The sequence below is a fragment of the Bos taurus genome, chromosome 28 (genome assembly GCF_002263795.3).
Source record: "Bos taurus isolate L1 Dominette 01449 registration number 42190680 breed Hereford chromosome 28, ARS-UCD2.0, whole genome shotgun sequence".
Classification (NCBI taxonomy): domain Eukaryota; kingdom Metazoa; phylum Chordata; class Mammalia; order Artiodactyla; family Bovidae; genus Bos; species Bos taurus.
The window spans coordinates 28,285,866-28,310,775 of record NC_037355.1 but is presented as its reverse complement, the minus strand read 5'-3'; the positions used below and the strand labels follow the sequence as shown (position 1 = coordinate 28,310,775).

At 44.1% G+C, this 24,910-nt stretch overlaps 2 protein-coding genes across 10 annotated transcripts in view; one reads left to right on the top strand and one right to left on the bottom strand.

The window, feature by feature from the left end:
• Nucleotides 1-13,110: 13,110 nt before the first annotated feature.
• On the bottom strand, nt 13,111-23,435 carry ANAPC16 (anaphase promoting complex subunit 16). Of its 4 annotated transcripts, none has more exons than XM_005226446.5 (5): nt 23,357-23,435; nt 21,997-22,158; nt 20,345-20,513; nt 14,970-15,044; nt 13,111-13,935 (listed from the first exon to the last, which is right to left on the bottom strand). In XM_005226446.5, the coding sequence occupies exons 3-5, from the start codon at nt 20,484-20,486 to the stop codon at nt 13,820-13,822; spliced, it is 333 nt and encodes a 110-aa protein (XP_005226503.1). In that variant the 5' UTR covers nt 20,487-20,513; nt 21,997-22,158; nt 23,357-23,435; the 3' UTR covers nt 13,111-13,819. The 4 variants fall into 4 exon arrangements, with proteins under 4 accessions (XP_005226503.1, XP_005226504.1, XP_005226505.1 ...); XM_005226447.4 differs by having other exon boundaries at nt 22,036-22,132; NM_001014960.1 differs by having other exon boundaries at nt 13,120-13,935; nt 21,997-22,132; nt 23,357-23,382.
• ASCC1 (activating signal cointegrator 1 complex subunit 1) overlaps nt 23,035-24,910 on the top strand; it is a 109,890-nt gene continuing 108,014 nt past the window's right edge. For 4 of the 6 annotated variants that reach the window (XR_816208.4, XM_059882557.1, XM_010820598.4 and 1 more), the window contains exon 1: nt 23,220-23,556. Coding sequence is in view for 4 of the 6 variants with exons in the window: in XM_059882557.1 (XP_059738540.1) it covers nt 23,488-23,556 (69 nt within the window). In the remaining 2 variants the exon portion in view is untranslated. Of the gene's footprint in view, nt 23,557-24,910 lie in introns of all 6 variants that reach the window. The other 2 variants (XM_059882556.1, NM_001076041.1) reach the window with 2 other exon arrangements.

The window sequence follows — 24,910 nt, the reverse complement described above, 5'->3', positions numbered from 1 at the left end:
TACATAAATCCTGAAAATTGGGAAGTGACTTGCCCAGCATCTCAGCTCAGGGTCCCCATGCCTGGACCAATACCTGCCCTTTCAGGCCACTCTTGTGGCCTTTCTGCTTCAGGATATATCCCAGTCAGCTTTTACGATTCCTCTGATTTGGAGCCTAGAGCCTAGGGGAAGGCCAAAGGGAAGTAGCAGGATTCCTTTCTCATGGACAGTAACAACAGCTGGACTCTACCCTGAAGTGAGAACTAGATTTCCCACTGGTGGGGTTCTGAAGACAGAAGACATTTCTCAGTTCTTTCAGTGAGTCACCTGCTCTCTAAATTCAGGTCTTCACAAGTACTATTACCTCTGCTGGAAGCTCCCTTTCCCAGCCTCCTTCCTCTGGCTAATTCCTAACTCCCCTTTGGGTCTCAGTTTGAAGAGCTCTTCCTCAAGGACTTTTCTGGGCCCTCAGCGTCCTTAGGTCTCCCTGCTCTGCATGCAGTCACAGCACTCCTGACTTGCTCTAGGATAACCCTGGACCCTTGGAATTGTTCTTGCTTATTGAATGCGTTTCTTTCCAGAAGACTCTGATCTCTAGGAGGGGCCAACACCATGGCTGCCTTCCCTTTGTTTGTATGTTTGTTTTTAGCAATTGTGTGCCCTTTATCAATCAGTGCCTACTTAGTACACAGTAGGTGCTCAGTGTGCAGTTGGGAATGACTTTGCTCCATAGCTACAGGCTCGGCCTTCTTTCTGGTGAGAGATTTCCATTCAGGTCGTGAAGGTCGTCCAGCAACTGTTTACCAAGGACCGGCATACCCACAGGATACAAGGATGATTTGGAAAAAGAGGTTCACCGTCTGGAATTGACAATCCAGAACTCATTTTGAAAACTGTAAAAATCTCTTCTAACCAGAGTGCTTCCAGCCCCTCCTTAGGCCCCTTTCCTGCTCTACTGGCCCATTGATTCTTGGCTCCTTGGGCTGGGGCCCAGCATATTCCTCTGAGTTTCAAGACCTACCCAGGCCCAGAACAAGCCAGGCCTGCTGTGGGGCTTCACACAGGCTCCTGGTGGCAGGTCCAGGGAGCTGAGGCACAGGGCAGACAGCACTGGGCTCTCCAAGCTCCTCTGGACAGTGCTACACCACATGCCTAAGCCTTTAGTTGTTCTGGAGAATTTGTTAGGAAATCACCTTTTCATCAAATTCATCTGGAGAGAAACTTTGAGGGTAAAGGCTTACATTCATTTTAATGATTTGAAGTGCTGGTCTTAAAATAGTTATCCCTGAAGTGTCGGGTTTGCACAGCAAGTAAAAGACATTACTCTGCCAACAGAAGTCCATATAGTCAAGGCTATGGATTTCCCAGTGGTCACATATGTTTGTGAGATCTGGGCAGTAAAGAAGGCAGAGCATCAAAGAATTGATGCCTCTGAACTGTGGTGCTGGAGGAGACTCCTGAGAGTCCCTTGGACAGCAAGGGGATCAAACCTGTCAATCTTAAAGGAAATTCACCCTGCATACTCATTGGAAGGACTAATGCTGAAGCTGAAGCTCCAGTATTTTGGTCATCTGATGTGAACAGCCAACTCATTGGAAAACTCCCTGATGCTGGGAAAGATTGAGGACAGGAGAAGAGGGTGTCAGAGGATAAGATGGCTGGATGTCATCACTGATGCAGTGGACATGCACTTGGGCAAACTTTGGGAGATGGTGAGGGACAGGGAGGCCTGGCATGCTGCAGTCCATGTGGTCGCAAACAGTCTGACATGACTGGGCAACTGAAGAACAAAGTGTCAGGACATCTGGGTCCAAAAACCTTGAATTTCTGATTTTGGTTGTTCCTCCCAGTTTCCCAGAGCCTCAGCTTTGTCATCTGCAGGATGTTTTGTTGTGAGGAACATGAGATGTTACTACGTGGCAGTGCCAAGCAAGTTGAGGACGCTTCATGATGATCGGGAACATCAGTGCCCACAGTCTGGTCGTGGGGCCTCACACAGTAGGGAGGGCACAATGGAAGTGGCCTCCTGGGGTCCCACAGTGGGCTTCGTGTGGTGCAGGTGAGCGAAGGCTGAGGCTAGCGAGAGGCAGCACTAGGACCCAGGGGCCGAATCTGGAGCGGCTCAGCTGGGTAAGTTCACAGCCAGAACACAATGTTCTCAGTGTACCCACAGGAAACCCTGAAGAGGAGAGCTGCACATGGCCTTCTGCTGGGTGTGTTCTGGTCCTAGCCTTTTATTCTTTTTCCTAACCTCAGTCCCCACTTTCACATCCTGTGACCTGCAGAGCTGCAGGGCCCCACCCTGCTGGGCTGGTCCCAGGCCCTGGGAGAGCAATCAATGCAGGAAGCCCAAAACCTGGCTGGCCTTCACCATTTTCAAATAAGACCGTTTGCTTCTAACCTTGGTTTCCTGAATCAGCCCTTTGTGATGGAAACTTTTCACGGTGCGGAAGGCAGACACAGGGGACAAAGTTGGGTTTCTAGCTGAGGCGAGGGTCTTGGCTCAGAAGTAAGGGAAACAGCTGATACCTCTGAACCACCTCCTCCCTTCCTCCCTGAAGGCCAGACTCCACCTGGGATGGGGCGAGGGCCTCCACGGCTGCTGCATAAATCAGGAGGAACTGGGAGCTGCCTGGGAAACCAGGGCCAGGTTTGGAGCAGAACGTTGTATGATGTGGTTCCTAGTTTTTATTTCCACGAATGCTATAATATGTTGTCCTACCGAGCTATTTTTATTGAATGAAAAGATTTTAAAAAAGCAAACCTCTACAAAACCAATAGCCCTCTGTTACAGGGAAGGACAAGGTGAACTTTTCACTTCCTTCCCCACAGCCTATCAGCTCATCTGCGGTTTGGTGTCACCCACACTTTCGTGTTATATTCAATCTCAATTTTTGCCTCCTTGTTTTTGAAACTGCAAGAGCAAGGCTTTTAAACTCATGTTGCTCCTGCATGTTGCATGAGACTTGCAAAAGAGTCTTTTTAGTGAGTTGTCACAACTGATTGCAGAGAGGCTAGATGCCAGCCTGGAGGCAGAGGTAAGCCCAGAGAGTAAACAGTAGGGGAGTCTGTGAGCAGCCAGCACCACCCAGCTGTACTCAGCAACCTGAGCTGTTGGGGGCAGCAGATAAGCAGCAAAGCTCTTCCTTTATGACACCCACAGGTCTGCCTCCTTAATGAGGGGCCTGGTCATTGAAAATAAACCCTGGTGCTTATATTATGCTCCATTAATAAGGCTTTTTCCACTCTAGCATTTCAGAGTCTTTTCCCAAATCTTGATTTGTAAGAGAGTTTTAGTATGTCCTCCCCAGAGGCTGATAGAGATTCGACTGGGTGCTTCCCAGACTTGTCCAAGCTCAGGGATTCCCTTCTTAGAGAAGGAACTTCCCCAAAGCCAGCACTACTCCTACTCCGGGGAAGTAAGCACAAAGCTTGCAGCTCCCAAATACCTGGGGTCTAGTCTTAATTTTGCCAATTTGCTGTGCAACCCCGTGCAAGTCACTTTCTCACTTGAGACTTCAATATCCTCATTTATAGAAGGAGAGGGTTTGGTCAGACACCATGGCTGTTACAGGTGTAATTGTGTCCCTCCTCAAAGTTTATATATTGAAGTCCTAACCCCAGTGACTTAGCGTGTGACCTTATTTGGAGATGTTATTGTCTAGTCACTAAGTCATGTCCGACTCTTCGCATGCCCATGGACTGTAGCTTACCGGGCTCCTCTGTCCATGGGAATCTCCTGGCAAGGGTACTGGAGTAGGTTGCCATTTCCTTCTCCAGAGGATCTTCCCGACCCAAGGATCGAACCCACATCTTCTGCCTTAGCAGAAGGGTTCTTTATCACTGAGCCACTTGGAGATAGAACCTGAAAAAAGGTAATCAAATTAAAATGAGGTCAGTAGGGTGAGCCCTAATCTAAGATGATGACTGGCATCCTTAAAGAAAAGGGAGATTTGGACACAGAGATGTGCATAGAGCAATGATGATGTAAAGAGACACTGAGAGGAGGTGATCATGTATAAGCCAAGGAGAGAGGCCTCAAATAGATCCTTTCCCTCACAGCCTCCGGCAGGAACCAACCACAGTGAACCAGCCATGGTGGCATCTTGATCTTGGGCTTCTGGACTTCAAAACTATGAGGTAATTAAGTTTCTGTTGTTTAAGCCACTCAGTCTGTGTACTTTGTTATGGCAGCCCTAGCCCAAAGGAATACAGTTGCCAAGGCCCTTCAGCTCTTAGACTATGGGATTCTTTCCTGCCATCCCTTGGTGGCTTCCTCTGCCCCACATAGCCTTTCTGCTACCCTCTCCCAGTAAGTAAATGGCATTATGTGTCTGAAGTGCTTAGCACAGTGCCCCACATATAGTAATTCCTCACTACATATTAACCATGATGAACGTTCTTCGAGTGCCTGGATATGACCTGTACCTACCCCGGGAGCCTATGTGCCAAATGAGAGGTGTGGGTACTGAGCCTGGGCCCTCATGGTCACTCATACCTTCATTCCCGAAGCCTTTCCTATCCCCCTTGGCAGCTTTTTTTTATTTTTGAAAACATTAATTTATTTATTTGGCTGCATTGGATCTTGTGACATGCAGGATCTTTCAGTTACAGCATGTGGAATCTCATTCTTTGACCAGAGATTGAACCAGGCCCCCTGCATTGGGAGCGCAGAGTCTTGGCCACTGGACCACCAGGGGAGTCCTCCTCCCCTCGGCAGCTTTTCAACTGAAGAGTATTAGAGTGACACCTTCTAGAAGCCGAACTCTTTTTTCATGGAAAGTTCATTCTGGCCACAGAGCCAGTAGGACTCAAAAGAGACTGCAAAAGCTCAGGCTGGATGATGGTTCCTCTGTTCTTAGATTCCCCAGGGTCATGAAGAGGTGTAGAACTCTGAGGTTGAGCCTCTGCTTTCATATTTGCTCAATGAGGATGCCCGCTGGTTGGCAGCAGAGTAAGGCTTAACTACGGGTGCAGCTGGGGCTTGCCATCCCAGGCAGCGCAATGCTGCCTTCCTGTTTGGGCATCCCTCCCCGCTTCTGCTGCTTCTCTAGCTCTGCTCTCAGAATGAATTCTCCTCTGTACTGAGAGATGGCATGGGGATGAGGTCTTGCTTTCTTCCTGGCTCCTGAGTCTATAGGTCTCTGGAGGCGATAGCACCTGGATCCTCCAGCTACCATCTCAGGCAGGCTGGGAGACTGTGATTTTCCTTTCCATGATCGGGAGTGCTTTCAAAAAGCACTCTAGCCTTGAGCATTGAAGCAGTATCACAGAATGAGCCTCGAGTCTTCTCTGGGCAATGACACTGGTCCAGGATAGAAGGTCCTGGGTTGTCCTCTAGGCAGTATATTGGAGAGCTAAGTTGCCCTGACTTCATAGAATATTCCAGACTTACTGTATTTTGGAGACGCTGCAGAAAGTTAAGTGGGTAGAATCTGACTTCAACAACCCCCAAGCATGAACTTTAGGTTTGCTAAACAGATGAAATGCCCGTACTTGTGTGGTTTATATGCCTGGAGATTTCTGAGAATAAGGAGAGGGAGAGAGGGTGTGGGAGTTTACTTCAGGCCTTCAGGGCCAGGCAAGGAAGGAGGAGAAACCAGTCCAGGGGGAACAACATCTCTCCGCATTGTCCATATACTTTAAATTTGATCCCTTCAGACTGCCTCTTATCCTGGTTTGGCTCAGAGCCCAGAAGGGAGGTTCCTTCGGTAATTCTGAGCTTGGAACATCTGCCTTCCCCTAAAAGTAACTAAATAAGTACAAATCTGTAAATGCTTCGTTTCTCAGCCAGAGCAACAGCACCGTGAACAGTACTGCCTGGTGGCCGGTAAAGATCACTCTGGTGCCTTATGCCAGGCTAAGGGGTTTAACCTTCCGGGCCCTGAGGAGCCTGCTTCCCCAGTTATTTATTGTGAAGGGCAGGATTCTTGGCCTCTTTCTTAGGTGTACCCTGGCCCTGTCAGAGAAATGCTGTCTTGATGGAAAGTAGAGCATGGCTCAAAACAGTCTGGTTCTTGCTTCCTTCTCCTGAGAGGGCACACCCCTCCCCAGTTTACAGGCTCAGCTCCAGCCACACCAGATGACTTTCGGAGTTCCACGAATGCAGCCCTGCCTATGCGCGTGCTAGTCCCTGTACTTGGAATGCTTCTCTGGCATCTTCCCCTCTGACCCCGACTGACCAGTCCGCTCAGGCCCAGGCTCACCTTCCCTAGGAAAATGTCATCTCCCCTTCCTTCCCACCACCAAGCCCTCTTGGCTTCCACAGCACCCCGTATAGACCAGAGTCATGGAGTTATGGTGCTGTACAGATTCCGTGTTTCTGTTGACTTCTCTGCTTTTTTCACTGGTCCAAGTGTTTTCTCAACTGGCTGCAGGAGAGTTACACGAGACCCCTAATTATAGACCTGTTGGATCCCAGGAATCATGCTAGCGAGTCTGTATTTTTATTAAGCTTAATTCTGAGGCACAGCTAGGTTTGGGAACTATTGCCCCTTCTTTGTATTTCTGTTGCCTTACATATTACCAGAGACATAGTTGCTGCTGCTGCTAAATCGCTTCAGTCATGTCCGACTCTGTGCGACCCCACTGACGGCAGCCCACCAGGCTCCCCCGACCCTGGGATTCTCCAGGCAAGAACACTGGAGTGGGTTGCCATTTCCTTCTCCAATGCATGAAAGTGAAAAGTGAAAGTGAAGACGCTCAGTCGTGTCCGATTCTTCGCAACCCCATGGACTACAGCCCACCAGGCTCCTCCATCCATGGGATTTTCCAGGCAAGAGTACTGGAGTGGGGTGCCATTGCCTTCCACTCAAGAAATGTCTGACCCTTCTAATCTTTCTCTGGTAACCTCTTCTTGTTTTTACTTCCTTCTCTCACTAGCCCCAGACCAACCATCTGCTTACCCTCTTGTGCTTACCGTATAACCACCAACTATGCATTTTTTTTCTATTCCTACTGCCAGGCTGCTAGGAGCTCCTGGTATACTTCTCCAGTGACTGCTGCCATGGCAAATTTAGGGACTTGAACTGCAAATGGCCCCTGAATGTGCTTGGCAGTCTGACCCTGGTCAGCTCCTTCCCATTCTTCACAGGGACCATTCCCAATCCCACTGTTCCCGCCTCCTGCCACAGGCCACAGACCAACTTGCCTCCTGCATCACAGAGAAAAAAGGAGCCTACTGATGGGAACTCCCTCAGCTTCCTGCCACCTCACCTGCATTTACCCACATCAGCACTACCCTTTCGCCCTCCTTCCCCTCTAATAATCGCCCCACCTGGGCTCTGGGTCCCATCCCTCCCACTTGTCAGGGACCTCACACCCTCAATTATGCCCTCTTTCTGGCCTCTCCCCAAAACAAATGTCTTGACTGTGTTTCTTCCTTTAACTGTCATGCTCCCTGCCCCTCATTTTTGCTTCCCCTTACCACTGAACTTCTTAAAAGTGTTGCCTAGATTTGGCCCCACATTTTCACCTTCCACTCACTCTCCCAGCCACAGCAGACTGGCTCCGCCTCCACTGTGCCACTTAGGTGGCTGCTCTCGAGACAAGGTCACCAACAAGCTCCTTGGTAAAGTCCCAAGGCCTTCTCCACCCCTGTCACTTAACGGCTTGGCTACACCAGATACTGGTGTTTGCAGCAGCCCCCTTCTTAAAATGTCCTTTCTCCTGGTTTCCCTGATGCCATATTCCTCATTTTCCAGCCATTTCTGGTGACTTCCTGCCACTTGCTTTCCTGGGCTCCTCCTCCTCCTCTGAGAAGGTTCTAATTCTCTTCTCACTCTGGGTTCTCTCCCTGGGCAGTGCCATTCGTGCCTACGTTTGGCTGCATATCTCTAGTCTGGAGAGTCCCAAATCTAACTCTAGCCCAGATCACTCTCCTGAGCTATAGACCAGAGAGTCAACTGCCAGATATCTCCTTGAATCCACATCTCTCCCTGTATCCCTGTCTCAGTGAATAGAATCCTGTCCATCAGCTATTTAGACATGAAACCCAGGAGTCTTACTTGAATTCTCCAAGTCTGACGAGTTAACCAGGTCCCACATAAGGCTATTCCTTGAGTAACTCTCAGTTAAAATCTATCCTCTTGTCTCCACATTTTTAAGGTTGCAGTTAGGTCTCCCCTGGATTTCCATGACAGCTTCCAAAAGGATCTGGGTCTTATCACCACTAATTTGCACTGTGCCTTGCAGCAGCTGCTGCTGCTGCTGCTAAGTCGCTTCAGTCCTGCCCGACTCTGTGCAACCCCATAGACGGCAGCCCACCAGGCTCCCCCGTCCCTGGGATTCTCCAGGCAAGAACATGGAGTGGGTTGCCATTTCCTTCTCCAATGCATGAAAGTGAAAAGTGAAAGTGAAGCTGCTCAGTTGCGTCCGACTCTTCTCGACCCCATGGACTGCAGCCTACCAGGCTCCTCCGTCCATGGGAGTTTCCAGGCAAGAGTACTGGAGTGGGTTGCCATTGCCTTCTCCTTCCTGGCAGCTAAGATTTCTAAAGTGAAACCAGATCTTGTCATTCCCCTACTTCAACCCCTTTAATGGTTCCCCACTGTCCTCTAGTTGAAGTTCAAATTCCTTAGCAAAACCCATCAGGTCCAGTTTTGTCTCATCTCTTGTCTTTATGAATCATCCATAACAAAGCAACCACAGCCCCACAGAAGCACGATGCCCTGCCGCACTCTTGGGCCTTTGCATATTTCGTATCTTCCATCTAGAGTCCTTCCTTCTCACCCCACCTACTTGTTCTCCAGGTCTTAGCTCGAGTGGGTTGCCATTTCCTTCTTCTTCTCTAACCCTTATTCAGCTGGGTTAGCTGTCTCTGATTTTACATGGTTTCTGTTATCATACAGTTTTTAGACTGAAAATTACTTTTATCTCTTTTAATATATCTATATAAACTCAAAGCCGATGACTGTGTCTTGATTGACAGCATATCCTCAGCAGCTAGCAGATGCTAGACACAGAGTAAGTGCTCAGTAAATGTCTGTAGAGTGAATAAAAGACATTTGGAAATAAACATCCACTCTGTTGTTCCTTTGGAGTAGGAAATGGCAACCCACTCCAGTATTCTTGCCTGGAGAATCCCAGGGACAAAGGAGCCTGGTGGGCTGCTGTCTATGGGGTTGCAGAGAGTCGGACACGCCTGAAACGACTTAGCAGCAGCAGCAGCTGTTGTTCCTGGTAATAAACTGTATGTTGTTTCATTACCTTCCCTAAAGAGCTTATATTATAAAAATGAAGTAAGTGGATTCTGGAGAAGCAGCTTCTCTACAGAGACTGGTGGAGGAGGAAATGGCAACCCACTCCAGTATTCTTGCCTGGAGAATCCCATGGACAGAGGAGCCTGGTGGGCTGCCGTCTATGGGGTCGCACAGAGTTGGACAGGACTGAAGCGACTTAGCATGCATGCATGCGTTGGAGAAGGAAATGGCAACCCACTCCAGTGTTCTTGCCTGGAGAATCCCAGGGACAGGAGCCTGGTGGGCTGCCGTCTACGGGGTCGCACAGAGTTGGACACGACTGAAGCGACTTAGCAGCAGCAGCAGCAGCAGGAAGACTGGACAGGCTGGAGAAATCAGAGTATCTGGAGAGGTGGAGAGCAGCTTGTGGATGCTGACGTGCGGAACCACCATCGGGCCTGTGTGCCGGAGCCTATGAGGAAGGCAGGGAGCCACCAGCATCATCTTCCCAGGCTCCTCCCATGGCTGTTTTGGACACAGCTTCCACTTGTCAGTACAGCATTATAGAGAGCTCTAGGCTGGGCTCTGGCTTATTGTCTTGTCAATTAATTGCCTTAGGCGTTTCTCCAGTATGGATGCTGCACCATAGCTAGCCCAGCTTCCACATGAGGGTAAACATAAACATACAACAAATTCATGCTTCCATTCACTCAGTAAATACCTGCAGCATACCTACCATGTGCCGGCTAGTGTCCTAGCTACTGAATATACATACAGCAATGAATGAGACAGGTAAGGGCCTGTTAACCAGGCGGATGAACTAGATGGTCTCTAAGATCTCTTCCATTCAGCTCTAAGTTCTGAGACTCCCTCTTTGACCAGATGCGAAGTAAGAAGGCAGGCTAGTAGCACAGGGTCCCGTTCCAGCCTCCTCCTCCCATTCTTCACTCTTGGTGCCATTTCCATCGCAACTCAGCTCTGGGAAACCAGAGATCCAGCATCATTTGCCTTCTGCCTGCAACCCCAAACTTCCCCAAGTATCTGTTAGTTAAACCTTGTACCTCTTTTGTGGAGAGGATTTGTCTTGCTTGGAACTTTGGGCAATTACAAGGAGGCCAGGCGAGATACTTTAGGCAAGGTTAGGTGCTCTGACAAAACGAGAGGGAGAAGCATAACGGCCTTTTCCTCCAAGTGTACTATCTCTTGGGTTTGCCTGAAAGGGAACCATGTCCTTGGGCTGTTCCTCCTCTTCCTTGTAGATGATAGGCATCTCCTGGTCCTATCTCTTTTCTTCTACCTTTGGCTTGGCCTTAAGGTCCAAAGTTTCTACACTTCAGTATCTGGCGTTCTGATCGGAAACAAGGGATTCAAGGCCTCTCAACCATGTGGGGGAAGGGAACCTGAGGGCTTCAAGTAAGTGGACTGAGCAGAGAGATCGTAGTGTCAGGAACTTGATTTAGAGTTCCAGACCACTGTCATTCCAGGTAAGTATCACGCATAGGATGGCACTAATAAATAAAGCACTTAAGCTTATCAGTGAACACTGAGAACTTCGATGCTGATCTTAGATAATTAAAGTAAAAAAGTAAGATTTTTAACTTCATAAAAGTAAAACCAGCTTTATGTAAGTTTTGTGTATCAAACTGATGTGAACAATTCTTTATTAGCAAATTCTGCCTTCACATTTTCTAGTGTATGACAAACTAGAAGGCATAAAGGTTTGAAAGGCCTATATTGTTAACTGTACTTTGGTTAATAATCTTGGTACTTTACCTTCTCTGTACTGGTTTCCTCAACTGTCAACTACCTGCCTCATTTATCTCACAGGGTTGATGTGGGATTCAAGATGAGACATTTATGAAACTGCAAAGTGTTTTATGCACTGAAACACTCGTTACCATCAGCTTTCTTAAGATGGAGGCTGTCTGTGAAATCCTGGCTGTTGCTGCTAAGTTGCTAAGTCGCTTCAGTTGTGTCGGACTCTGTGCGACCCCATAGACGGCAGCCCGCCAGGCTCCGCCATCCCTGGGATTCTCCAGGCAAGAACACTGGAGTGGGTTGCCATTTCCTTCTCCAATGCAGGAAAGTCGCTCAGTCGTGTCCGACTCTAGCGACCCCATGGACTGCAGCCTACCAGGCTCCTCCGTCCATGGGATTTTCCAGGCAAAAGTACTGGAGTGGGGTGCCATTAGCTGCCATCTTCCCTGTCTTCCTCCTTGCACACACAAGGAGGAAGACAGGTATACACACACAAGGTATGTATCCCTTAAGCATCTAACTTCATCATGCCGAATCTTAAAAGGTTATGTAGATACTGACATAGCTACTTCCAATCAGTTCTTAAAGGAAGAGGAAGAGGCTGTTCCTTCATTGAACCTTATCACCAAGCAGTGAGAGGAAGCAGGGAGGGTGGTATTAAGGTTTATTTCCTCCAGGTAGTTAATTCATTTTATCACTAGAAAAAAAAAGATTTTAGTGTTTTTCTTTGTATGAGGCACTGGGTTGGGGTCAGTGGGATGAAGCATGATACATATATGTGTGTGTATGTATATATATATAAACCTTTCAATTTTATATATATATGTATATAAAATAATCTCAGCTTTGGAGCCTGGCACACTCAGTTCAAATCCAGACTTGGCCACTTACTTAGCTAGGCAGCCTGGGCATGTAGTAATGCCTTTTCTGAGCTTTAAGTTCATCTGTATTAGGGCTTTTTTAAAATATCTTGCAGTGTTACTGAAAGGACTATAATTAGTTCCTTTGAGTGACTGGCACATAATGAGTGCAGAAGTGATGAAAGATGAACAACAGGTCCATCTTCAAGCCCAAAGCATGGTAATAGGAGTTATAGATGAGACATAATGACCAACAGAAACGTGCAGAGAGGGAGGGGCCATCTTCAAACAGTGAGGGTCTTGTTTCTGGCAGCACTCAAGGAGAAGCTGAACGGTCTCTGGAAAAGGTGCTTCAGAAAGTATTTCCACTGAACTCTATAGATCTCTTCAATTTCTAAGGCCATGAAAAGAAATGTACAACTTAAAGAGACAAAAATTCTTTAAGTTCAATACCAGAGGGTAAAGACGAGGTAATATAGTGGGTGGGTCCTCTAGTTACATAAATCAATGAAAGTCAGTGATTGTTTCTAAACTGTCACTAAAAATATGATTGCAAGGTTTATTGCAGACTAGGTATTTAAAATTTTTCCTTTGGTAATCATGAAGATGGTTGATACCCAAAAGGACAATGTTAGGAAATTCAATGGCTTTCAATAATAGAACTGGTTTAGGTTAAGAAGTATTACATGGAAATTAGTGAGTTTGAGGGCTGGTAATTTTTGTGCTCTGATGTGCTTCAGAGACAAGGTTAGTGGGCTGAATTGTCAGTAAACTGCCATCTGTTTTAAGTTCCAAGATTTTCTTCGGAGTCTGGGCTTACGTGGCCATGTGTGGGTCTTCATCTTCCCTGTGCTCAGATTCCGTATCAACTCAATGAGGCCACCACCTCCTTGTCACGGAGTATGTATTAAAACGTTCTGAACTCCTGAGATTAAGGCCAACTGCTACTGGGATTTTATTTATTCATAATTAACTGACTCTAAGCAGGTCAGGAACAAGTTATTAATGAGGAGAAAGGCAAATTCTGTCTGGGGCAAAATTTGCATACAATCTAAATGATTCTCCTAACTATGTAGTGTGGACGTGGGGGTCCCATGAGGAAAAACAAAAGATTATCTCTTAGCTTATCAGGTTTTTCCTTATCATGGTTAAAAACCTACTTAGATGTTGATGATAAATTCATATACTTCTAAAAAAACAAATATCCCTGAGATGAAGCAAATCTACCATTTGTTTAGGAGAAATGGTTTTTAGATTCCCTTCTTATAAAAAAGTAATTTGACCTCTTCCCCCTATCCCAAATCCCTGAGGCTTTGAAAGGATAAAGAAACCAATTTGGAGTTCTTTCAAAGGATTTATTTGCTACAGAATTGCCAGAGCCCACCAACAAGATGAACTCAGGATTTCTGTGTTTAAAAGGATTTTGCTCACTGCTTTATTTTTACAAGAACTTCAACATTCAAAAAGCAATTCTTTTTGCCAGCATTGGCATGCCTAGAAGAGGTTAGAAAAAGTTAGAATCTATAGAATTAGATGTCTAAAAATAGAAAAAATCCCAAACATTAAAAAATTCCTAATTTGGACAAGTCCTGAGTCGAAATCACATTCATCTGCAAAAAGAAGGGTTTTAGGTCAGAAATGTATTTTATAACTTCAGATCCTGACCTTGGACTTGACTGGTGAGGATTCTAGGAACTGCGTGAATGACAGGAGGGATGTCTTTCATCTGGCCAATTCTGCCATGTGTCCTGGATTGTGAAGTTTTATAAATCTCTTTTAAACCCAAACTTCCTGGTTCTCTGATGTCGACCGTCTAAATCCAATTCTCAATACTTTTTTAAACAAATAAGCAAAACATTTCCCTGCAAGATCACACACTTAAGAATTTGTTGCTTGTGTATAGACACAGAGAAACCAAGTATGAATATGAATTAACAGTTCAGTGATGGAGCCGTGAATCTCTGGATGGCTATATACATTGTAAGAAAAGTTCCTTGCTAGACCTGCACTTGCCGTGCACCCGAGATGACCATCCAGGCCAGGTTAACCTGAAGAGGGTGTGAACCCCAGCAGCTGCTCGATGGGTTTAAATCGCCATTCATCTGCCTCCAGCTCTTCTACCAAACCAGCTAGTTTTTCCATCCGAGCAACCTGCTGATCTGTAAAGAACCAATGAGATAGTATTTATTAATTATACACCAAGCAGCAAGATGATGACTGATTTAAAAATAATTTCTAGAAAGATTTTTTCCCCCCTCAATATTCTAGTAATGGGGTCTTACCCTATGTTGTCAGAAGACCTAATCTTTTAATTTACATTTTATTTTTAATTGTAGGATAATTACTTAAGACAATCTTAAAAAAATAGTAGTACTTATATTCCATGCCATTTGTGTACGAAATTTGTGACTGCTACTAAGAATCTAGGGTTACAAGTAGTTAAGAATCTGTGCTTCCACTGCAGGGGGAACTGGTTCTATTCCTGGTTGGGGAACTAAGATCCTGTATGCTACAAAAAACAAACAAACCCAAAAAGCCAAAAACCTAGGGTTACAAGCAATTGCAGCTCCCCCTACCCCCACCCACCCCAACATTATGTTCTCAGGGGAGAAACAGTCTGGTTTGGTGGTGGAACAGAGTTCCCTGATGCATAATGAAGACCTGGTGAGGCATGATAGAGTAGAAAAGGTGTTACCAGGATCTTCGAATCCAGGTAGACCAAGAAGTATTACATACACACCCGAAGATGAAGACAGTGCTACCAGTGGAGGACAACAGGAAAAGAAGCTTTCAGGAAGGAGTGGAAAAAGCAATACAAGAGGAGAAGGAAATGGCAACCCACTCCAGTGTTCTTGCCTGGAGAATCCCAGGGACGGGGGAGCCTGGTGGGCTGCCGTCTATGGGGTCACACAGAGTCGGACATGACTGAAGCGACTTAGCAGCAGCAGCAGGAAGCATTAACTCCCCTAGAAAACTAACCCCTCTGACTTCAAATTTAAGCCTTAATGTAACATTATGTGTGGATTAAGAGCTGTAGAATGTTCTTGTCTGCAGGCAATTTGGGAAGTCCACTTGAGTAGCCTTGCTGAGTTTTTGTTACAGAGCACTCTGACCTTTCTAAGTGCCCCTCTCCCACCCTTCCGCTCCCTAGTAAGTTCATTTTCAGTTAAGTACACAGTACTCATGTGCTTACCATGTTTCACCTGTTTAAGCGTAGACGCCACTTGATAGCTGAAAACAGATTCACAGAGGAATCTCTCAGAGCCGTCTAGAAACAGAAGAGGACAAGTTTTAATCTGCTCCAGTCCATTTTAATCTAATGGCTTCTGATAAACGTAGTAAACACATCCATTCTCCCTGCTTTTACATTCAGGTCTGGTTTTCAGTGTTTACAAAGGGCTTCTGTTTCACTTAGAATTAACAATACTGTGTTATAAAAGCTACTTCTATACCTAGAATGTTAAAATAGTCCCTCTACTTGTTCAAGAGTTTAAAAATAGTGTTAAAATAACAAAAACAAGAAACCCCAGTCTGATGTCCTGGTCAACATTTCTCCCATCCTAACTAGACAATTTCTTAATGTTCTCCTATTTTGTATGTCAAGCAATCACTGACAACTAACGCATTTGGCCATGTGGCCCTGAACTTTGAAAATACAAAGGTACACCAAAACTCTTAATCGTTTTCATTCTACAAAGTAAAGTTGAAGAAAAACAGCTATTGTCAATATTTTGTATATCAAATTATATCACAGTGACCATCACAAACACTGCTGGGAAATTTCATTCTGTAAACGCAAATTGTAACCTTGATTTTCCAACTAAACCAGAACACTGCAATTTGGATGGTGATAAAAGTATGGTGCAATTTCAGAACCTAGCATTGTACTGATGCCAAGAACTGGATACATGAAGGTAGCTAATTCAGTCACCCCAGTACTTGGAAGATGATTGTGAAACATAAGCTAGTTCATGTTATTCCTTATCAGGCAAGGGCTGATCCAACAAAACATACCCCTAAAGACGTAGAACTCATGTAGGAAAATGTGACTTCATGGGGTAGCAGAAACCATTCAGGGAAGGGATCTTATTGCAGAAATTCTAAAACAAATGAAGGTAGAGGACATGGCTGTCTTTTTTTAGATGGCAGTTCATGCCAACACTGCTGGGTGTCAAGCACTCACCCATCAATCACGGGTTGCTGCCGTCAACCAGCTATTAAGTGACAAGGAGACAGGACTAACATATTCTGGCTTCATGCTGAGTTTCACACAAGGAAGACCTCATTTCAGAAGCTCATGATAAATAAGAAAAACCATAGATACTATATTCAAATAGCTTAAATATATGACCAAGAGGGCTTCTAATATCTTCAAAATTGGTGCAAAAATATAATTATTCCATACATAATATGTATGAAAATTATTATGTATTAATATATATGCATCGGAGAAGGCAATGGCACCCCACTCCAGTACTCTTGCCTGGAAAATCCCATGGATGGAGGAGCCTGGTGGGCTGCAGTCCATGGGGTCGCTAGGAGTCGGACATGACTGAGCAACTTCCCTTTCACTTTTCACTTTCATTCATTGGAGAAGGAAATGGCAACGCACTCCAGTGTTCTTGCCTGGAGAATCCCAGGGATGGGGGAGCCTGGTGGGCTGCCGTCTATGGGGTTGCACAGAGTCGGACATGACTGAAGCAACTTAGCAATATATATGCATATTATATATTATTTCAAAATATAATTTCATATAGTGATGTAGACTTTGAGGAGAGTGTTATTCTTTAAACTCAACTTCTTTTCTAAATATTGGAAGATGATTCTAAATATTGTGTCATATGGGGATATGATCCCATTCCCTCCTCCCACCCCATTCCTCTGGCAGAATGTAACTCATTTATAAGTATATCATCTAAACTGAGCAAAAATTTAATTTTCAATTATTGAATATTATACTGGCTGTCCAGTTTAAAGATCTATGATGTTAAGATGATATTACTGAGTTTTTCAAATAAGGGAAATGTAAGCCAATGATATTACTGAGTTTTTCAAATAAGGGAAATTGCCTGAAAATAACTATGAATCCCACAATGGGAAGAGGGACTGTGTGAACATTTGACACTAATGATGCAATTTATTATGCCTAATAAATTGTGTAAGTATGCCAGCATTCATACCCTTGCTTAAAGAATCAAATTATAACTTAAGTTTTATTTTAGGAAGAGCAAAGCATACGGAATTAGAGCTCTTCTCAGGTGGTTTGATTCTGAACTTGAGGATATCACACAAGGCAGTGGGGATTCTGGCTGTAAGGACCAGGCCAAGATTTGTTTGCAAGCTCTTCAAAGTGCTACCTCCCGCTTACATTTAATCACAGGTGTTATTAGGATAAATGCTTAAATTATAACATTTGCATATTTCCCTTGATAATGAACTTCAAAGCAAAAGGATGTAAGCTAATCTTTCAAAAAGGCACTTGCACATCACTTTGCTGCTTTGTATGTCTATGGAACACATTTTTGCTGATTTGCAGCTTTGTATTAACCACAAAGTCCACTGCTTCTTAGCTACATCCTATTAGATGTGATATCTGTAACAATCTAAAGTCTGGAATTTCTCCAGAGAGGAGTCAGCCTGGGGCAATCTGTCTTCCATTTAGAAATTGTAATCAAACTCTTTGTAACACACCAAGTAGCAATACATCAGCTTTCCTCTTAAGGGACAAGTAAAGGTTATAAATGGTGAAAAGTTCAGTAAATTGTCCAAATCTAACACTACTGTTAACTCCAATAAATAGAATGCTAACAAATTCATTTAAAAGCCTATTATCCCACAGCGGGAAAACAGGCAATGGCAGATAATTTATGCTCCAGTGGCGTACGATGCCACCAAAATCCAGCCATTTCAGACTGGAAGGCAGTCTCTAATTTGCTTACTAATATCTGGGTGAGAGAATCCTAGCCAAAGGCAGGGGAATGTTGAAAAGTCCTGTACAGTATACTGCTTATGTGAGGTGTCTGATATCAGACAGCAGATACACAAAGAAGTTAATACACAAGGTTAAGTACAGGTTATTTGGGTTTATTATCCTAGACTAGGAGGATGCAAGACCAAGTTGAACCTGTTAAGATAATAAACAGCACCTAATTGCTTTTGTTCTTGCTCTGAAGAGGCAACCCTTCCTACTCTATTTTCATGCAGGCATATCTCAGAGATGTCGTAGGCCTGGTTCCTGACCACTGCAATAAAGCAAATCACACAAATTTTTTAGTTTCCCATTGCATATAAAAGTTATGTTTATACCATGCTGTAGTTTGTTAAGTGTGCAATAGCGTTATGTCTAAAAAATACTGCTAAAAAAATACTAACCACCATCAAGCCTTCAGGGAAATGTAAACGTTTTGCTGGTGGAGGGTTTGAAATACTGTCAGCATTACCAAAATGTGACACAGAGATAGGCAATGAGTAAATGCTGTTGAAAAAATGGCGCAACATACTTGTTCAAGGCAAGGTTGCCCAGACCTTCAATCTGTAAGATACACGGTATCAGCAAAGCCCAACCAAACAAGGTATGCCTGTATTCCATTAAACTACCGTAAGAAAAACGGTCAGGTACACGTGCATTAGATTACTCGCATAGTAGTATCACCCATAAACATAGCAGGATGAGGTATCCAAATCTACCATCCCTTTTAATTCAAATTTAAGGGTAGCCTTTTCAGTTTAACATTTTTCACTTGACTCAAGATAGTTCAAGGGCTGCCACCTCTAAGTTTTCATAGTTTGTCCTTAAATGTATAGGTGAAACTTTAAACCTAAGGAAGAAATCCAAAACTGGGCACTGCATATTTAAACTTAAATTCATTCTACAGTAGAAAGGCAACACAGTCCCCCGTGAAGCATACTGGGATGGAATAAAAGTGGACAGAACTATCACTTGTTAGAACATCAACATTTAGACTAATCTCAGAAGCCTTTCTTCTTTAATGTTTCCAAGAAGTCTGGTGTACACCAACAAAGAATGCTGACAGCTCTGAGACCACGGAGGTGCCACATGCATTAAATTCCTCTTATAGCTAGACTTTAAATGACTTTAATCTTAAGCGTTCGTTGTTAAATAAGGATTCCTTTTCTGCTGCCATAAAACTCATTAAGCAATTTAAGTACCTCCAACTTTTGATTTGTTTTGGGAGAAACTTCCTAATACCAGGTCTCTGCAGCATATAACTTCAGTCATAATTTATTTTTAGTGCCAAATATGGCAAACAAGGCCCTAGACGTTCACTACCTCCAGACTCCGTGATGTTAGCTTGAGTATTCAGCTAATTGAAGAAAACAAAAGGGCATAGACAGAAGTATCAGTACATACACCTCATATGTATCACTAACTACAATATCTGATTGTTTACTTCACCAATCATGATTTGAACCAATTCTAAAAAGTCTTCCTATGTTTAGTCCCAGTCCTCCCTATGGTCCCAGTCTTCCTATGTTTTCCTGTCACAAGTGATACTTCTGTCTGAGTTGGCTTGATCCAAACCTCTGCTTTTTATTATACCTGATATAAATGAAGACCACCCCCCAAAAGCTGACTCTTAACTACAGTCTGTGCCTTTCTCAGATATTTCCAGATTAATTTTTAAGTATATTTACTGAAATTTGCAATATTTAAAGCAAAAAGGATCAATATACAATTAAGCACAGATGTGCTAGAATCAAGATTTTTGAATCTTTAATAGGTTCTTGGCTGATTTTTTCTGAGGTAGGAAGAATAGTTTAATAGTTAAGGGCCATTTTTATGAGAATCCCCTGGATGTTAGTCGAAATGGAGATTCCTGTGCTATAGACTAATTTGGAATCTATAGGTGAGCCAGAAATGTGCATTTTAAATAAGCTCTTTAGGAGGTTTTAATGCTCTCTATTAAGAATTTATTGGTCCATCTCCTAAAGTGAAGTGTACCTGATGAATTCTAGGTGCTAAAGTTGTTTCATGCTTACAGCCTGTGCCCTGATCTTGGCCAGCCAGTTTGCAAATGTGTGCAGAATAAGATGGGGGATGATTGGATGCAGATCCAGCTCCAGTGCTTGAGAAACCACACCACACTGTCCTGCAGTGGGCCACGTAAGAACAGTAGATTGGTTTTTATTTTCTCTCAGAATCTCTTCATCTATCTATAAGTGAATTATATTAGAAAAAAAATATATGAAACCTACTAACCATAGGGAAGCTGACTGGTGCCAGGATAAAGCAAACTGGAGCAGGAGTGTAATGGAATTCCTGGTTCAAGTGCTGACTGTCTTTTCACATGGTCAAATCACTTTATCTTTTCTGGATCTAAATAACTCTAAATGACCTCCATGATTTCCAAAGTCTTTTTCAGCTCCAAAATTCTAATTCTGGAGAAACATTTGTGTTTTAAAGATATTCTGAAATGAGGACAAGAGATGAAATGTGGAGCTGAAATCAGGACAAACTCGTAACTAATCCACTTAATAGCTTCTTTACAATTAATATTCATTGCAGGTCTGAATCCAATTATTCAGCAAAAAGCAGCATGAGATCACCTTCCAACATCTCTCCAGCTCCTTTGGGGTAGGTGAAAAGGGCTTTCCGTGGTGGGGCAAGGTCTGAGACACTGAAACCAGATCCAGCGACAGAACTTCCACTGACCCCACCAGCTGAGGAGGAGGACGAAGAGGCAGCCATTTCCTCTCCAGTAGAATTCTCACTTCACTACAGAGAAAGAAAAATAACAATTGGCAAGTTTATGGAAGTGAGACTGACAGCATTTCATTCCAGCTACCATGAAAGCCAGCATACAGTTTAGTCAAGAATTAGTTCCAAATTTTTCTACCCTCTGTACTCCCACGATCTTTTATGGCTCCTTGGGCCAAAACGTCACTCAGGATTTTAAGTGAAAATATGTTTATTCTTAGTTTTTCTACACAAAACACTGCTTCCTACCATTAGCAAACTGTTTATGTCATTTGGGATTGACTGTGGGTGATTTATGGGTTATGAAAGGGTGATATGGCAGTGCCAAGGTAGCAATTTGACTGAGGAAATAAATTATATGAGGATAAAACAACCATGCCTCATGGGACAGTTTGTCTTGGATACATCCTGACCAAGCCACACCAAGAAATTCACTTATAAAATTTTCCAAATAAAATTTCAGAATAACACTATGTTCTGTTCCCAAGGAAGGGGAATGGTTAGGAAATACATACTGGCCCTTTCATTAAATTAAAAAAATTTTTTTCATCCAAATGTAATACCCAAATTGATCACTTGGTGGTGTCCCAAAACTGGAACAAAATAGTTCAAGAATGATCTTAGAATCATGGCTTATTAGGAATTAGAGGGGCTGTGAGTGTTTAATCCTGTATCAAATTAAAAAATCAAAAGGTCCAAATGTAAATGAGAAAATCTGTATACCAAATACATGTCTCCTTTAACAAGTTCAAAACAAAATAGAAGCTTACACTACACATTTACAGAAGATTCTAAAAGGTTTATGTTTTCCATATAAAAAGAACAGTCTTCTTTCAAACTCAGAACTATCATTCAAGACATAAAACAGCCAGGGTTGAAAAGTGGAGTGCAGAATTAGCACTAATTTTAACACATATAAGCAGTTTTCTGCTGAGATGGAAAGATTACCTAAGTAATTTTTAGCTTTAAAGATTTAGGTTAAATTTTGAATGCTACCAGCAGGTGGTAACCAAAGTTAAAGTGAAACTCACAATAAACCCTAGTTTGGAACCGCTCTATAAAGGCAGGCATTCTGATTACCAAGACCAAACATTATGCTTGGCTTATACCAACTAGCTGTTGATTTAAATAAATGTTTGCTAAATGAGTTAACATTTCACAGGAACCACAAGATTCCTTAAAGATCATCTAATCCAATCCCCCCATTTTGCACATAGGCATACAGACTTCAGCTTATTTGTTGTGCCATTTTTAAAGCAATGGCTTCATTGCATTGTCATGTGCTATATGGGGTTCCCAGGTGGCTCAGTGGTAAAGAATCCACTTGTCAATGCAGGAGACATGGGCTCGATCCCTGGGTTGGGAAGATCCCCTGGAGAAGGAAATGGAAGCCCACTCCTGTATTCCTGCCTGGGATCCCATGGGGACACAGGACCCTAGTGGGCTATAGTCCTGGGGCTGCAAAGAGTCAGACACGACAGAGTGACTAAACAACATGTACCCTGTGAGAGGTGAAACAGCACAGTGATTAAGAGCTCACTCTGAAGCCTCTTGGCCCAGGTTCACGTCCTGGCTTTGTTACTTGCCGTCTGATTCTGGACAAATCACTCGACCTCTCTGCTCCTCAGCTGCCTCATCTATAGAATGCAGATAATGACAGTACCTACATCAGAGGTGTCAGGAAGGTTAATATAACTAAAGCATTTGAACACTCATAGGCACAGTAAACAACAGCTATCCAAAACTACCAATGAATATTTAGTCCTGAATCTTTTTTTTTTCTTCTGCAGATTCCAGTTTTTGATACTTACTATGTTTCAACACACTCATGGGAAAAGTCTTAATTCTCTCCATTTGACACAGTGTCAATGTCACATGTCTCTTAGAATGGAAAGCATGCTCAGCGAAGAGGGAAAATGCACCCCATACTTTCATTTTAAGGTTAATGATCTTAGGAAGAACCCTTTTCTTAGGAAAAGGGGAAGGAGTTGTCTTTCTACTCTCAAGGCCTAGCACAGAACCTGGATTGCAGTGTTTCCTGAATGAATCAGGAACAAATGACAGAACACAGGGCTAGCAGGGGATAGATAAGTTTGATGTCAGGAGGGTGGGTTCATTACTGGTTTTTCTCCCTCATTCTATAGATCTATTTGGACAACTATTTTTCCAATTAGGCTGCCAGGCCCAAGGTAGGTGCTCAGTAACATTTGTTGAATATTTAAATCCTAATGATGACATAAGCTGGGACTTGACCCAATAAGCTAGATTGCAAGTAGAGATTCTTACAGGAGAGCAGGGATATTGCATGGTTGTGTTCACAGTGACAGGATGATCAACACATTTACTTCATGCATGATAGGGATGACCTCATATTCATAAACCACTTTCCTTCCTGGCAGATACATGCTTATATTCTTGAAAAGAATCCTTTTTAAAAAGTCTCCTTATCAAAAAGACAAGCAATTATTAAACTCTATCATCAGAAATCATTCCAAATAGCTGGATTACCAATCAAAAAGGTGCTGCAGCTAAAAACAGCGTAGGTGGAAAGGGGATGAAGAGAAGATGGGTCAGAACGTCAGCTGTTCCCAAGCTAACTCCAAGCCATGACCCCACACCCACCCAGACCTCTCCAGGGGGCGACACCACTGGCGCCATCCCACTGCGCAGGCGCCACCGCTTGGCCCGCATGCGCAATTGTCTCGTGCGGCCTGAGGAAATTTCCTCTTACACGCCCTCTGCGGCAGGCTCCAGTTCCTCCTCCTCCTTTCTCCACTTCACTAGTCCCTTCAGGTAGGATCTCAGGGATCAGCTCCCTTTCCAGCAAGCTCCTGAGGGTCCCTGAGCCCTCGACCACTTACCTCGGCTGCTTTGGCACTTTACAGCCCCGCCCCCAACTGAACCGGCTGCGTTTTCCAAGACGAGGGCGGCGGCGTGCTCGCGCCCGTGCGGAGGGAGCCCGCGGCGGCCGCGGCGTGCGCGTGCCAGTGCAATGGTGGGCGTGGCCGGGGCGGAGAGCCGCGGAGACCCGGTTCTGGGAGAGACACCTTCTGGATCCTTGGTCCGCTCTCACTACAGCGGTTTTCCTACCACCGCGAAGTCCTCTTTTCACTTTCTTTGACGTACTGGGGTTGATTTTTGCTCGCTTTTATGATTCAGGGTTTCATCTTCCTTCCCGACTTTGTAGGCCTTCTGCTTTCCTTTCTGTCTCTCCAAACCACCACGGAGCAGGATTAAATTGGCTATTCCCCCATCCTTCCTCCTGAGCAGTCTTGCAGCCCAGGGCCTTATAGGAAAGGCAAATGGAGGGTTTGCTATCTCTGAGACAACCCTCTATTCCAGAGCTCAGTTTGAGGACCTACCTTGACATTGACTTCTACTTTTGTGGCGAGCGTTTTTTTTTCTTTGAAAGGTCCTGGGAAATTGAGTATTAGGGTGTAATGTCATTAAAGTATTGCTAGTTATGCCTCCTCTTTCGATGTTCAAGTCTGTTTACTTTATATATTATTGTTTCTCACAACACGAAACTAACTCATTGATTCTGTAAGCAAATTACCAATGAAAGCGATTTACTTCCTGAGGTTGGATTGAGCATTAGTGTGTTTAGTAAGGATTGATCTTTTCGGAGGGGGACTGCTTAGGTTATTTTGGGTTTCAAGACCATGTACTATATGTGGTAGGAACCTTGGTTAAACATAACCAGAGTTAACCTAAGAAGCTTTGTTTCCTAAATTGTTAATTCATTAAGTGGTGACTAGAAACTTGGTTTCTCCTGAGTGATGTACAGTTTTTGGCAGTGACCTACAGAAATTGAATTCCTTCCCTCAGCAATGTGTTAGTTTGCAGAACCATGTTGGTTAAGTTATATTTTAACTTTGTTTTAATAGGCAACTGGATCTAATTGTTGAGTATGTATTTCTAGCACTTGTAAAAGTAGTTAAGGATTTTTTTGTCCTCCCCTTGAGGATAAATGTATTAAACATCCCTAATTGTCTTAACTGTCATACTGGGTAAGAGCGTGAGACGCTTCACAAATGTTCAGATAAGCACAGAGGTTGAATTTTACTCCTTTTGCTGCTGCTGCTGCTCCTGCTAAGTCGCTTCAGTCTGTTGGACCCTGTAGATGGGAGCCCACCAGGCGCCCCCGTCCTTGGGATTCTCCAGGCAAGAACACTGGAGTGGGTTGCCATTTCCTTCTCCAGTGCATGAAAGTGAAAAGTGAAAGGGAAGTCGCTCAGTCGCGTCCGGCTCTTAGCAACCCCATGGACTGCAGCCTACCAGGCTCCTCCATCCATGGGATTTTCCAGGCAAGAGTACTGGAGTGGGGTGCCATTGTCTTCTCCTTTACTCCCTTTAGGTTAAAGTAATGAAGAACCTCTAGTCTCTCTTCCGAAGTCATGGACAGGCTCAGTATT

Excerpts from the sequence above, each read along its gene's own strand:
- ANAPC16 (XM_005226446.5), bottom strand. The coding sequence starts at position 20,486 with ATGGCTGCCTCTTCGTCCTCCTCCTCAGCTGGTGGGGTCAGTGGAAGT. Across the intron at positions 15,045-20,344 it reads AGCTGGAGAGATGTTGGAAG|ACGGCTCTGAGAGATTCCTC; the intron begins GTGATCTCATGC and ends TTCTGTTTCTAG. Across the intron at positions 13,936-14,969 it reads GCTTAAACAGGTGAAACATG|ATCAGCAGGTTGCTCGGATG; the intron begins GTAAGCACATGA and ends GGTTCTTTACAG.